Source organism: Acipenser ruthenus, chromosome 15, assembly GCF_902713425.1.
Source record: "Acipenser ruthenus chromosome 15, fAciRut3.2 maternal haplotype, whole genome shotgun sequence".
NCBI lineage: Eukaryota > Metazoa > Chordata > Actinopteri > Acipenseriformes > Acipenseridae > Acipenser > Acipenser ruthenus.
In genome coordinates this window covers 21741111-21757135 of record NC_081203.1, presented here as the reverse complement: position 1 = coordinate 21757135, position 16025 = coordinate 21741111, and the positions used below count along the sequence as shown (strand labels likewise).

Sequence of the window (16025 nt, the reverse complement as noted above, 5' to 3'; positions counted from 1 at the left end):
ATAAATGCTGCATCTTCCTGTTGCATTGTGGTTTTAGTCATGATAGGCAAGACAACAGATCTCAGATAAAGAGCTAAAAGTAAGTATGCCGTTGGCAGGTTCTTCTGTATCCAAGACTGCGGAAATGTATTGATGTTTCACAAGGAGCGCTAAAGAACTGTATTGGCTGTTATGCAGAACAGACTGCTGCAGATTTTTTCTACCAACTTCTGCTGAAGGACAAACAGAGGCAGTATCTTCAGAAAAATGTAAATGCTTTACCAACTTAAATTGGTGCCATGATAACCCTAAACCCAATTGGCAGTATGACAGCATTTTATTTTCCGTCCAGTTCCTGTTTATGAGTTTATGTACAATGAATATTTACTATAGTTTCATTTGTAGTCACTCTTAACAAATGTAGTGTTGAAATACAAATGCTCTGTGGCACATAGAGAATAAACAATAGAAAATAACCATTTATTTCAATTCTATCCAATAGATATGCCTTATGATTCACTGAATTGAAACAACAGCCCATAAATGTTCCTAAATTGTGTCACTACTTTAGTGATTTTCCCTTGGTCACTGTGTATTGGAATGCCCAATTAGAATTTGTAGGCTAGCTATTTTGTAATACATCGACTAGTTGATGAAATTGTATATATTTTATTTAAACACAAGTACAGTTTGTTAAATATCTGGAAAAAACCGACTCCACCTATATGATTATTACTTTGCTTAGATTAGTGACTGGCATCGCATCTTCCACAAGAAGACAAAAACGTGTTTCTGCAGGTGATGCTGTCTTGGCTTGTAAATTCTGACATTCCCTGAATAAAAAGATTTTGTTGTTAGGTGTGTTACGTAAACAACAACTCTTCTTGTTATAAGTTAATGCTTTGTGTGTCGAGTGTCTCTTATTGTATGAAACGAGACAGCCTACACACAGTATTTTACTAATTATAAATGGCAAAAAAAACAAGATACTGCTTTGAAACTTTAGAATTTTGCTGTATGTTCTATACAGGAAGTGACATCTGTACACAAGATAAGATGTACTGGAATTTTGACAATCCTTCCTAGTGATTGGTTGATTTGTCATGCATGATTTGTAATGCTGTGAATAAAGGTTGTTTGGGAGAGAAAAAAAATCTGTCCATTAATCTCCGCTCGGACACGTGTTTACTGTGGCAGTCATAGGCCTACTATAAATGGAAGTACAGCTTTAATTAAAAATGTCTACTTTTTGGGGATGGTCTTTATTTTGGACACCAGAAGTGATTTATGGAAAAATGTGTGTGAAAATAGAAATTCCTTTAAAAGTTGAGTGTAACTTGGGGGCCCCCAATTCGGTAGCTCTTTGCCAGTTGACTGATCAATTTCTCTGGGAGGGGGGTTTCTAATTAGCCGCTTCTGCACTTGTAAAGAAATCCAGCTGCTCTTCTTTACAAACCTCGGCGGAGACGAATTTAATTCCCACCCCACCCCCACCCCCCCTTCCTCCACGCTGCCAGCCAGAGTAGACAACTGTAAAATAATACACCCCAGCCCAGTCCTCCAGCTCCTATTGTAATTGCAGTGGCATAGCCGCCCCATTGTTGGTAAGGACTCACAAGCACGTACTTAATGCACAGACAGCGCTACATGGCAGCACACTGGTCCGCCTGTCACAGAACAATGAGGACACTGTCTCCCAGATCTTTGATAACCCCCCCGAGCATCATCCAGAGAGCTTGTTTGTAAACAAGGGTTGAGATCCAGGCTAGCTGGTGTCAATCAAAATGTGAACTAAGACTTTTAGGTTTTTTTCTTTGTTTTAATTTAAAACAAAAGGATTGTTGTATGCATCGCCACTGCCAGCGTATCATAAGCAATGCAGGTATAGTGTCTGAAGCAGCAGTCATTTGTTAGAAAACAGGCTGAGGCAAAAATTAAAGTTATCTACGGGTAATGACTGCTGCGGAGGATATCAGTGCTATTAAAAAGCAAACAAATATTTTTTTGTGTGTAGGAAGGATTTTTTTTAAAATGTGTTTTTAGGTTATTTTTTTGGTCTGGGTTGCTTGTATGTTGTTGTTTAAAGCAAGTTTCAAGATTCTAAAGACCTGTTAGCTTTTCAAGCTTTTTACTCTGAACCTAATTGGCTGAGATGGTCTGTGCTTTTTTATTTTGTATTATTATTATTATTATTATTATTATTATTATTATTATTATTATTATTAATGTATGTATTTATTTATTTTATTGGTATTTTTTATAATAATAAAATCATGTCAGGAATATGATCTGGATAACAAGTCATGTGAGGGGCAGCTCATTATACACATACTGTATGTGCTACACATCACAGGTGTTTGAAGTTGCTATCCATCCCCTATGTATTTCAATGCACAGTATACAGTATGTGTAACTGAATGTTCTGAAATTGCGATTCATTACAAGGTCATTATATCATTCAATTCTTTAATAACATATTCAATTAGTCATTTTCATAAAAATAAAAAATAAAGATTTCTAGATGTACTGTACTATCAATGGGCCCCTTAGCTCCTGATTTATTTAAGGACTTTTTTTTTAATTTAGTGTGTTAAATTATAATTTTTCCCCTGATTTTCTCTCAAATTGAATGCCCAATTGCTTTTCTCCTCACCAAGCCAGCTTCCTTTTTCACCCAGGAACTCGAGAGCGGATGTCAGCGAGCTAGCGACCTCTGGAGGACAAAGGCCAGCCCTGCAGGTGTCTGTTCTGAGCTCACTGGGCGCCTGGCCAGCAGGGTTCGCTGTAGAGCAATTAGGAGTCCTAACCCACGGGAGCGCCAGGATGCGAACCCGCGCTGTATGACTCGCCCTGCACACCATGCGGCTGCGCTTCTACCAGGTGAGCCATGCGGGGACCCGTAAGGACTGTTTTTAAAGACTTTCTGTGAATAAATCAAGTTGTGAAACAATCTCAAAGATCAAACGTCACATACTGTAAATCCAGTCATTTCAATATACTTCACCATGATACTAACACATCAACTGATTACCTAATGACATCTAGGACACCCAATTTTCATGAAACTATCCATTGCCATTTATTATTCTTTTCTGTACTGTACACACTCCTGATATAAGTCATGGTTATAAACTTTTTCATCATAGTGATCGCTCTAACTTTGAATTTACAGTTGTGGCAAGGGATTTATGTTACTGACAATAGACATTGTTCGCTTAGCTTTGGGAGAATGGAGCAGTTTATTAACTCAGTCATTTCATATGTATTCCCCTATCTATCTTAATAGTGCTGCATTGTTAACTTGGTGCTTTGTAATGAGACAGCGGTATATAACCTTGACACCTGACCTGTCAGACACAGCTGGTATATATGTTCCTATTCTAATCCTTGACAGGTGGTCACCCTTGCAAATGAATAATACCACTGTCTGGGAAGAAAAAAACTCAGCTCATTGTTTCTCTTCAATATTCCTGGAAAAGAAAAAGCTAAACCAGCTTAGAAACTCATTCACTGTGCCTTTCTGAACTAGATTTCCCCATTTTGTATTACTGCTTTCTTTGCAGATGAGGTACTGGTAAAATGGACTCACATGACCTATACTCGAATAGGTTCCTATAAGTGTCATACAGACACACCCATGTATCCCCAGGATATGATATTCTCAATAACGTTTGCTAAAGAGTGTTATTACCAAGCTTCATGACAATTGGATAAGATGTTCTCCAGATATTTGCACAAACGTACGGTGTGTGACACCTACAACAGCCTCAGCTATCTCCCACTATTTCATCCCCAGGATAAAAAGCAACAGCTTGCAGACTTGTAAGTCAAATCAGGGCCTACACTCTAAAGACAAGGTTATTGTTGTTATTATTTTTTTTGTCCAATCCCTGTTTATTACTTCTTTCACAAAACTCTTGAAGATTGAACTTTGCATAATACAGAAGTCTATTCAGCAGGCCGTTCTGTCTTTCTTCACTGTGTATTCTCCAGGCGTGCATGTCTGAACTTTTATAACCAAATGTATTCCATGTAAAATCCATGGCACTTTCCATTTGTGTTTTACTTTCCATTGCTTCACAATCTACAATGCAAAAAGACAATGTCTAACCATGCATGCATTATTATACTTATACAATATATATTGCGGTCAAAGGGGGCCTGTCATTTGTTTACACACTTTTGAGTATTTAAATTAACCTTTTCGGTTGTAACTTTTGACATTTGTATTTCCCTTTCACAAAATGGGGCAGATTACACTGAAATAAAGAACACAGGTCTTGCCTTTTGTGAGCATTAGCTACTCACTGGACCCATTCTAGTTGTATTGAAGACGTTTTGTCCCTCGCTTTTCTTTATCTTTAATTTGTAATATGCAGATATTTAGCAAAACATGTTTACCCTTCCTGTTACCATCTTACTACCTGTGGTAAAGGTACGTTTCTATTGTCAGGTAAAAGGGCCATAGAGAAGGAAAAACACTAAAGGTTCCGACAGAGAGACGGTTAATTATGATAAAAAGTGATTATTGCATAGCAAGGTATAATTAAGAAAATCAAAAGCATGCTAGAGATAATAAATTAAGATGAAGCCTTGATTATCAATCTTATTAAATACAATTTTTAAAAAAGGTGAATTTCTTAATAATTCTCAACTAAAAAATATTTGTCCAGCGCATCTTTTAAACTAAATAAAGCTTGGCTGTGGTTCAGAGAGGCTCAGAGACAAGCCCTGCCTTCAATAAATCCTCGCCATCATCTGACTTCTGCCCTCTGCATGGACTATAAATACTATACTGTACACACTTGTACTTGTCTATGCACTTCATGTGACCTTCTCTAAAGGAGGAGGAGGGGGGGGGGGGGGGGCTGCAACCTTTCCACCATCCCATCCACTATCCAGTCAAGCTGTACGTCCATCGACATAGGTGTGAAATACCTGAGATATCTTAACCAATAGATTCATCTTGTTTAGTTTCATTTTGTATCATTTTATTTTTAGTCACCACATCCTGGTGACTTTTTAATATTCATAAGTTTCAGAAATCAACGCAGTTTCGTAGTCTTATCTTCCAGGTACATCTGGTACACCAGAGTGTAACCATTAACCTGTCCCCCTGCTCGTAGTGGAATTTCACTAGGGTCAGAGTAGTGCAGCGGGGATAGGTTAGTGGTTACACTCTTGGTGGTTAGACATGATTCTGAGAGCTCTAAGGAGAGGTAACGGGTGCTTTAAATTTCTGTGTTTTAAAAATTCAGCAGGATGTGAAGTCTGAAACATGGAAATCATCGCGAGTTCTGAAGTTAGAAATCTCAGAGTTGTCTTTGATCCTTGTCTAACCTTCGAAGCGCATGTTCGAAATGTCACCAAGGTGTCTTTTTTTCACCTGTGTAACATAGACCTGTTTAAGACCTATTCTATCTCTATCTGATGCAGAGAGACTTGTGCATCTCTTTGTCTCCTCACATCTTGACTACTGCAATGTCTTGCTTGCTGGTGCTTCAAAACACCAATAGGCTACAGTATGTTCAGAACATGGCTGCTCGATCTAAATTCTTTGAACATAGAACGCCTGTGTTGGCATCCCTGCATTGGCTGCATGTTAAGACCAGGATTGATTTTAAAATATTAATGCTGACATATAAGTCCTGGAACGGTTTGGCACCAAGCTACATCTCTGATATGTTAATTGAATATATTCCAGTGTGAAGCCTGCGATCTGCTGAAGCTGGGCTCTTAAGAGTCCCAAAAACTAGACTCCGGTCTATGGGAAATAGTGCATTTGTTATGCACCCAGGTTATGGAATGCCCTTCCACAGACAACTAAGGATTAAAAGAATGTTGATATTTTTAAGTCTCACTTAAAAATGCAACTTTTAAAATTGGCATATCAGCCTATGTAAGAGATCTGCTTTTATGAATTTGTATAGTATGTATGTTTTGTGCGCTATGTTTTAATATGTATAGTCTGTGTGATTATGATAGTCGACTCCTCAAGACCACCACTTTCAATTCGAACACAAAATGGCAAATTACAACAGGTAGTTACATTTTTAAAAGTGACTGATTAATGCAATATTAAATCATAGTCTTCTGAATAAATTATTAAATAGGAACTAGGTGGCTGTCTGATGAGATGTAGGTGTTGTCGTGCTCATCTTAAATCCCTGATACCCAACAGCTACTCAGGCATGCAATAGGACTCACAGGGACAGCTGTTCAATGAGGGCTGAAATTGAGACCGACAAACTCATTTCACCAAGCTAGGCCTCTGTCCTGAGGAGAAGGGTAAGCACAATAATTAACTGCTTTCATAACATTCAAAACTCATATTTTTCAGTAAAATTATAAATTAAGGCAATTGCCAAAGGTTTGTTAATTAGCACAGCTGGTAAACTAAAGTTGTAACACAGATATAGATGAAAGACATCGAGGCACAAGCTTTTACTGAGCTGTGTTCAATTCCGGAGGGAAACAGGCTGGGTCTGATGTCTGACCATGTTTAATAAGAGAGTGGAAAAAAAACAGCTTTAACAACTGACAGCTGCTATGTTCAAGAGTGTACTGTAACTTTGTGGGTTTGTAGTGCTCAACACCCTTAGGATATAGAGATCTGTGATAGGTCAGGGGGTATAGTTTCAAAACATGGGCTCCAGTCTTTAATTAACTCCTGTTTTTTGAAAATAGAAAAATGGTTGTTCATTTTATAAAACCTGAAGCAAATAATGAAGTAACGTAATTCAAGTTGTCAGACTTGTAACCCTGCAAGCCGCTGCTAGTTTGTTTCTTAGTTTAGTAACATTAACATGGATCGTCCTACTTTCAAAAAATAGACATTAATAAGACTGAAGTAACGTTTTGAAAAATACAGCAAGTTTCCAACTGCTGCTACTGCCCTAGTCTTTCCAATAGAGACTAGCACTTGTCAGTCTTCTTTTTCTTTTAGATACTCTGAATCTATGAGAAAATAAAATTGAGCAAAACAGAAAGTGGCAAAGCTGTTATTCTAAGTAGAAACTAGGGTTGTCGTTACAGCGTTACCCATTTCATAACATTTCTTTAGTAGCAATAAGAAAAAAAAAGGTTTTCCTTTTCTTGGAAGATCTGAATTTTCTTCCAGAGGATATTAAAAGAAACACCCTGGACTATAAGTACTGTAGTTGAAATTCTTCCGTATCTTTATTTGACTTCCACTGGGTTTCCTTTTCTTACACAGCAAGCGACAGTAGTAGATAGCTGTGTACGAGATGTGCTGTGGCATGCAGATAGCCTGAAAGAGTCACAGCTGCTGCCTGCTCAGTGAACCAGCTCTCCGGAGCACAGCCTCATCTATATGCACACCAGGACTCAGAGCAGAACCCGGCTTCAATGTTACAAACCACGCTGGAGAGAGACCTGCACTGCTGCTGGTACATGCAAGAGGAACTTGAGTTTTATGATTTTATGAGGGTTAGGACATATTTCCTGGCACTAACATTGTAACAAATAATGTTGGCTTATGCCTTGATTACTACACATTAAACCATATGGTTTCAGGCAACATTGCCACTGAAGTATATATCAAGTCATTTTGCTATCAAGGTCTTGTAAGTGTCTGCCACTGCCTAAAGCTTCACAAAGCTTTACATTTTTTTATTTTATTATTTCTGCTCAGAACAATAGCCTGTTTAAGAAGTGCTAACCAAAGATTTAAAATCAATTTTATTACCTTGTTATTCCCATCCAGTGCTAAAATACAATATGATGAAGATACTGTATAGTGGAGGCTGTCATACGTATGTCACATTTCACACATTTTGGCACACACCTGGAGAACTGCCTATCCAGTTGTCATGAAACTTGGTAGTAATATTATGTTATTGAGAATATCTATTTCTGAGGATGTAGGGGGTGTCTGTACGACACTCTTACACTTTTCTTTGCTTGAATTTGATCAATTTCAGAGACAATACAGATAAAAAGTTGAAGCTGCTTCCCAGTAACCGATTCAGATGCTGTTCAAACTCGCAGTCTGCAATCAGACCCTGTGACCTACAGTAACAGTACCAGAATGCAGCGGTTTATATATGGAGCTGGATTTAAAATATGTGTATATTATAATGAACTGTCATCTCAATCCATTGAATTGAATGAAAAGACAAGGACTGGATATGAACTGCTAACCTCATGGTTCAAAGATGAACGTCTATTTATTCATTTAAACAGCAAGCTCTGTAGTTGAGTGGGAAGTATGTGTCTTATGCTCATGTCAGTATTATTAACACATCAGCCGCTAGGAGATCCATTGGAATATCCTGAATTAAAAAAAAGTGACAAAACAGCAACAAAAAAAAGGGGGACCAGTAAAAATATTAATAAAGCTAACAAGAGGACGGTCTCATTTCACACAGTTGGAAAATGAGGATTTTTACAGTAGTGACACATTTTATAGATTGCACTTGTACTTGCATATAGAAAAAATTAAAATCAGTCAAACGCATTGTGGCTTTATTTAAGGGATGCCTGCTGTCCTGTCTCTTGGAAGTTGGCCCTTCCAGTCCAGGTTTGTGTTCATGGCTGCTCTGGAGTGACTCAACAGGGAAACTGTCATGAGGCAGGAAAAAATAGTTAATCAGATACACCTACCTTTTTATTTGAAAATGCTGGAGAATGCTAATGATTCTGTAGGTGGCACGACAGCTTACCTATTATACATGTGGAGGTATGGTATGCAACTTTATCAAGTTTGTGAGAAATTGGATTCAATCCAGTTGTCCAACCACAATGGTATGCATGGTTATGTTATGTGCACAGAATTGTGTGTATACAGATGGAACAATACAAACCTTTGCAGCGTATACTGTTTAGGAGGTACAGATCCAAAATCGACCCATTACTTTTTCTTCACAAACTATTCCCCATTATAAAACTTTATTACATTAAAACAGGTGTCACATTTTAAACAAAATAATGGATTTTGAGCTAAAGTACTTTGCCTACTTATGTCAAAGCTCTCTGGCATGTTAAATATTTGTGTCACCCAACCTTAACCACAGTAATGTGGGGGATGTGGTTCTCTTGATCAAAGCTTTATAAAGCTGAATCGCTGATTACAGGGCATCTTGAATTAACTATATATATACCCCTTTCCAAGCCTCCAACACAAAACAGATAAGCTCACAACACTGACAAAGGCCAAGACTGACCAAGCTTAGACCTGACCAAGTAATAAATCCAAGCAAAATAAGAACACTCCTGGATATAAGAGCAAGCATTTGCAATGCCAGGGAATACACATGCATCTTATCAAGACCATTTGGTTTCTTATAGTGTTACATTATCATTGGAGTGGAAGGAGGCAGCACATTGACACCTGCACACCACACAATAGCTTTGATATAACAGGAGCGGAAGTGGCAAATGAGACAGGTTTCACAGGTCAGACTGGAACTTAGTTTTCAGATATAAAAGCCTATTTTATTATCACATGGAGCTACCTAGCACCATTTCAACACTTATTCAAGTGTACTGAACTGAATAAGGTTATGCTGCTTTCAACACGTTTGTCCTTTGGGGCCACAATAGTAATATATAATTGAGCATTAATTAAAAAATAATAAAAAAAATTAAAAATCCTGAAAGTTTAAAAACGAAGGCTTTAAGACTTACTTCAGTAGTAAAACACCACAGTTTCCTGATTGTTCTGGATTTGGTGATGCCAAATTCATGGAGGTTTTGTTCTCTCTCTGTGTTACACATAATAGGGCCCCCAGCTGACCCCGTCTACTCCTCCACATATATATTAAACGTGTATAGAGGCACTCAGACACACATTTCAAGCTTGCATAATTAGTGTCAGTCCTGTATTGGTGCCCTTGGTGGTCACACACACACCACACTGTTGGGGGTAGGGAAGAGAAAGAAAGAGGAAAATATACTGACAAAGGGCATCTTTGCATTAATGGTTTTCAGTACAGTATTATGGGATTTAGAATTCTGAACACATCTCTGGATATTCCTTTGTACCAGAGTAGTTCAGGTGGGATCCTACTTGAAACAGGATGTGAATTGATTGCCAAAACACCATTAGGAAAACATGGGTGTTTGCTGCCACCTGCTGGTTCAGCAATGTGAACATCACTTCATACTGCTGGTGGAACACAAGTACTAGAGCTTTATATTTAATCAACTTCCACACAGTTTGCAAGATTTGTTTTAAGAGATGTAGGGAACATAGGGACAATGACCAGTATTAATATAAATATATAGAACTGCATACAGCTTTAGAATTGCAGGAAGTGGAATGGGTATAGAATGAATGCATACTTTGCAAGCGTGGAAAAAAAAAAAAAAATCCTCCAAGCACTGGCTTACTGCAACACTTTACAAGGTCAAGTTTTGATCAACAGCCCATGCTAAGCATTAAAACACATCTATTTTAGTTTCAGACCTACACAGGGAAGAGAGAAGGGTGTGTAAACATTTGGAATAGAAACAGTATAGATAATTTAAATGTTTTTAATCAAAAATCACATTATATATACACACACAATGTAAATAAATACACAATAAAATTGTAAAAAAAAGCAGTCCAGAAATTTTACATGGAAAGAGATTTGCCAGTCCAGCAGATTTCATCTCCCTTTATTAGGCAGTGCAGTCACAGCATAGCACTCTGTCATAGCGGTCACTGTAACTGAAAGAAAGAAACTTGATTAATCATTTCACATTGCAAATGCTAGTTACACTCATTGATCACTAATGATCCATTACCATATGGTCATGGGGCTACTATAAAAAATTACATTCCTATACCAAATTTATTGCCTTTAGCACTTGATACAGTATATGGCGATTACGGGTGTAACTATTGATTGTGGATCGAATAGTGATGCATTCTTTAAATCAAACAGCAGAAGTATGTAACATTTGTATCAAGACCAAAAGCACAATATAACCAAGGCTGTTTCCAGGTTTTATTTTTGATCATACAATGTCCCTTTAAACTTAAAGCCAATTCTGTTTCCTAATTAAACTCAGAAAAACCTGTTAATTACAAAACATGTCACTTGTTTACATTCATATCTTGACTAAGCCCGATTCAGTTTCGCTTAATTTTGTATTTCAAACAGACGTGACAAATTGCATTTATTGCTCATCGCTGATACAACTTGAATGCGTGTGCTTCTGTTATTTTCACTAGTTTAACAGAGTTGTCAGACAGATTTTCTTTCAGCATAAAATACCCAGTACGGAATGCATGCTGATAGCAAGTCCATCATTTAAAAATCTCCTTTATTTGTAGCAAAGAATTCTTAAACCCAGTCTTTAGATTAGTAGTTCTCCCTCTACTTGGATGCAGAGACAGTTTAGGTAGAAAAAAAAAAAAAAAAAAAAAAAAACCTGCAAGATTCAAGCCCTAAATATAAAACTCCTTGTAGTTCACCAAGTGGTTATGGAATGAAGTGAGTTATGGTTGGCATGAATACACTCACCCACTCACTTGTTTGCAATGGCTAATTTGTCTCAATATTTAGCCAAAACTTTTAGGTTAAACGGAACACTTCAAAAGCTGCATCTGACAGACCATCTCTATCAAATCGAGATTCAACAATGACTATTCTCGAGCAGGGGTGTCCAATGATGGTCCTGTAGGGCCATTCCAATTCATCTTTAAACAGGCAAAATTAGATCACCAACTCCAGAATGCTCATTAAAACTTGACTCTACTCAGTCTAACAGTTAATACCCATTGAATCATATTTTAGTAAAACCAATTAAGAGAAATTAGGTATGAAACACTACATGTAGAACATGAATACTATATTCAAGACAATGAAAGTAAATGAAGTTTAAAATATAAATAAAAGCACTGTCCCTACTCTGTGACTGTGCACACAGAGCAGCACACACTGGTACAGCTGCTGCATGTTCTACTGCATCCCCTGCAGGTGGCGCGCTCGCACTGCGCACAGGAATCCTTCACACTGGCAGGCTTCAGACACACAGAGCAGGCAGGAACCCCAGAGGCAACTGTTTGAAAAGGAAAACATTTGAACAAGTTGCAACAAAGTGTATGAACGCCACGCATTTTAAAAAAAAGTTAATAAAATAAGTTTTGATTTACTCTGCAGTGTCTCCATGGTAAACTTTGAAACTCAAGAATGTGTATGTAGTAAACTTACCTTGCAACAAACTCATAATTGCTTGTACTGCATCAATAAAGCAGGAAAGTAAAGCTTATTAAAATACACCCCCTAATATCAAAACAGTTATAAATGCATTCAAAATACTCAAATCAGAAATATATTCAAGTTGACACAGGTTTAAGTAAATGTATACCAGCGTTGGGGACGGCAGAGTTTATTTTCAGCATCCCGTCCTGTCCTATCAAGGTCTGCCCACGCAAAAGCTCTGCAGCTGGGCTGGGCGACTGATCTCCAGTATGGCTTCTGCTATCATCTGCCTTCCAGATTTTTCCCATAGTTGCTTTTGTTCCATTAAACAGCAAGTTCTTGGTTTTCTCTAAAAACAGATACACAACTGTTACAATTGCTTTGGCAGAGAACTTGCACAACAGAACGTGCGCATTAACCGGGTCTAAGTTAAGAATTAAATGACAGACTAATCAGAAATAAAGGCTTAACGCATACATTAACTCCATCATAATAATATTCAAAATTTAGAAGAACACAACAAACCGCTCACCATAAACCTCCTGTCGGTATTTATTCCCAAACACTCCTTGGTTCATTTCTTTCTGTCCAATATGCATTTTGTACTGCAGGGAAAAAGTTTCACCGAAAGGATATGTTCTTTTGGGCATTGTTTTTTTTTTTTCAGTTAAAAAAAACAAAGGATAACCGAAAAGTTTAAAAACCAGCCAAGAAGCACAGCCCACAAATAATACGCTTGGATCTTCGCGGGTAAACAGCGACCTTTAAACTTTGACAGTATGACGTCGGCGCAAAACGTCATGTGTCTGATTAAGAGACCGTTCCAGTGTTTGCCCGTTTCTGTTTGAAATATTTATATTCGTAAAAGTCATGTGTCTAATTAAGAGACCGTTCCAGTGTTTGCCCGTTTCTGTTTGAAATATTTATATTCGTGGTAGTACTGTAAGTCATGTGAGAAAGTCTGGAACTTGTAGTTCATACATGTAGACAAAAACTCGAATCCCATTCTAATTCCAGCAGTAATTTACACTTTCTCACCGCCAATGGAAAAGCGTCAGATACACTTTTATGTTCCTTTGTATGTAATGTGTGTATTTTGATGAGGATAAACACTGCGCATGACCGTGATGAGTGATGCTGTGCCGTATCTAGGATACAAGATCAATGAAAACAAAACGATTGGGTAAAGTGATCTGCTGAACTACAGTAGCAGTAAGAACATATATTTATTTACTTTTCAAATTATATTTTATATGTGATTACAATTAACATATTGAGGTCATAGCATATTGTTATTTGGAGATAAATCAATCAGCATGTTTCTAATCTTCCAATACAGTCATTTTGTTCCTGTTCCAATTTTTTTAAATAGCTTTAACACGATATCCTTCTTCTTCTTCTTCTTCTTCTTCTTCTTCTCCTTCTTCTTCTTCTTCTTCTTCTTCTTCTTCCTATTATTATTATACGTTATTGGTGCAAATGCAGTCTCTTTCAGAAGTTCTTATATTCTTTTCTTTGGTACAGATTTAATTGCTAGAAGGCAGTGGTTGTAAATTTAATCCCCATGTAATTTATTACATTTGTGCTCTGTGATCGTTAGAAAAGAGTAGCATAGTGCGCACCGTATGGTGTACCTTAGGATTTTTGTTACATATGTTATAGCACAACGTTTTGCACAAATACAGTAGCAATGAATCTGGTGTAAACGGTTTAATTGCGTACGCAGTATTTATACTACTCTGGTGTTTGCTGCTGGATTCAGTGACACCAGTGCCCCCATGTGGAATCTAAAGTGAACGACAGTCCCATGTATTCGCATGATACCTTCGTCATAAATTGTACCTTTTTTTCACTGCCTTTTAAAAAACCTACCGTTGTAGACCGTTGTAAAAGCATAAAAAACTGTATTTGTGGAAGTGTGATAAAACACAGAAAAGTTACCATGCTCAAACAAAAATTACGAGGCCCTGTTCTTAAAACCTTTAAGGACTGTTTCCTGCAGTTCGCAAAATCGTATTTAGAGATTTTAGAGAAGGTAAGAAGTGTATTCTCAGTCTTCAAAGTACATTAAGACTACTGAAGGGATCTGTCATGTTAATAAGTTACTTTCCTTTTTTATTATATACCTTTAGGTGTTAAAATGTGTTTAAAATTAGAACTAATTATATTGGCCTAGGCATACAGAAAGCCTGTGTCTGACAAGAGATCTTAAAACACATTTTTTAACATTAGAAAAGTACACCATTGTCTGTTTCAGGATTGACATGTCCACTTTGAAGACAGCATTCTCACAGCCTCCTAGTACACCCCCATCAGCTCACAAGTAAGTGGCAAGCTTGTTCAATGTTTTTTGTTTGTTTGTTTGTTTGTTTTAATGCTAAGAAAATTATTTACGGCTTACTACAAATGTAAATTGTAAAATAATGAAAATAATGAATGTCGGAAGTGAGTGGTTTGACAAATGACTACTCGGAGTATACAGCTGTAATCTTGTCCCCCATAAAACTGTAATTCTGTATAGAGATTTTCCATTTACTAACTGTTGCCAGTTGCAAATGGGGCAAAAATAACTAAAATTAACATATTCCCTGCCTGGATAAGCCACAGGTGAATTTTTGTACAGCATGTTACAGCACTCCTGAAATAAATTGTCGATGCAATCCAGGCAGATTCCCTGGTACTGTACAATGCTCTAAAAATCCAGCTGTGGTTTATCCCACAGGGTATACAATTGATGAAATTAACAGCAAAACTTGTTAAAAAATCCCCCAAAAACAACAAAAAAACGGAAAAAAGCCTGGTAAAAAACTAAAAAAAAACACCCCAAAACAATAGCAATTGAATGTTTGGATATGGTGCTTTTGTTTCAACCCACTAAATAACTGCATAGTTCTTTGTTGTCTGCAGCAATGGGTGTGCAGAAAGCAATGGAAACCTCCTATCTCCAAGCAACAACGTTTGTAGGAAGACGTTCACCAGAAAGGATGCTCTTCGATGCCCTAAAGATGTGTACGGGCAACCATCCACCTACCGCTGGAAGACTGAATACGATCAAGCATACAACCTCAACGATGATGTAGGCTTCATCTCACATGGTGGTGGTCTGTGCAGTGGCTGGGTCACCTTACAGAGATTTGGTTAAAAACACTGTGGTCTGTTTTAATTATAAGTGGCTGGGTTTGTATTGTATGTAGTAACGGTAAAATGTGGGACAGTAAATCATGCAGTGCAATAATATCGAGTTAAAGGTTTAGATCCACCACTGTTTAGATGAGGGCTGTCCAACACATAGCTGGAGCCTTATACAGTGTAGCTTATTGAGCTCCCCAGTATGGCTTTTTTCATTTAGAGTATCCCATTCAAGGCTCTTAATGGGTTTGACAAGACTACACAGATAAGTTTGTGTTGTGTTTAAGCATGTCAGATGTTTATGAGCACATACTGAAGTGGTGTCTTTTGCGGTCTGGTTAAACCTCATGTCTTTTTTAAAATGTCTTTGCTACTATAGTCAGCTATTCAGTTTTAGTCAATTAAACTATTTTATGAGACAGCCTTTCATTTCTTCCATGAGTAAAACACATTTCTGTACATCTTTAGAACTTTAGTATGGCTTTTTTTTAACTATAAAGATGGTGGTTAGAAGAATTTGATCTTGTTTTTCATGTCACTTTCACCTCCAGGGTACATGGAAAAGGGAGACCCTCTGATTTCTGCTGAGTCACCCCAGGAATCTCTGCACTTGGACATGCTCCAGTTGTGGCTTCACTGAAGACAGCATTGAGTTCAACAGCTCTTGTTAGATTTGAAGAATAAAGAGGATGTGCATGCTTGTTTCCTTGGTAACAGCTATCATTCGGACATTTTGAATTAGTCAAAATAAAAAGATATCTG

The 16025-nt window shown here is 37.4% G+C and overlaps 1 protein-coding gene across 1 annotated transcript; it reads right to left on the bottom strand.

The window, feature by feature from the left end:
• Positions 1-10460: 10460 nt before the first annotated feature.
• On the bottom strand, positions 10461-12798 carry LOC117394751 (apoptosis regulatory protein Siva-like). The gene is made up of 4 exons (XM_058987434.1): positions 12667-12798; positions 12301-12483; positions 11841-11991; positions 10461-10654 (listed from the first exon to the last, which is right to left on the bottom strand). The coding sequence occupies exons 1-4, from the start codon at positions 12782-12784 to the stop codon at positions 10606-10608; spliced, it is 501 nt and encodes a 166-aa protein (XP_058843417.1). The 5' UTR covers positions 12785-12798; the 3' UTR covers positions 10461-10605.
• Between the last annotated feature and the right edge of the window lie 3227 nt (positions 12799-16025).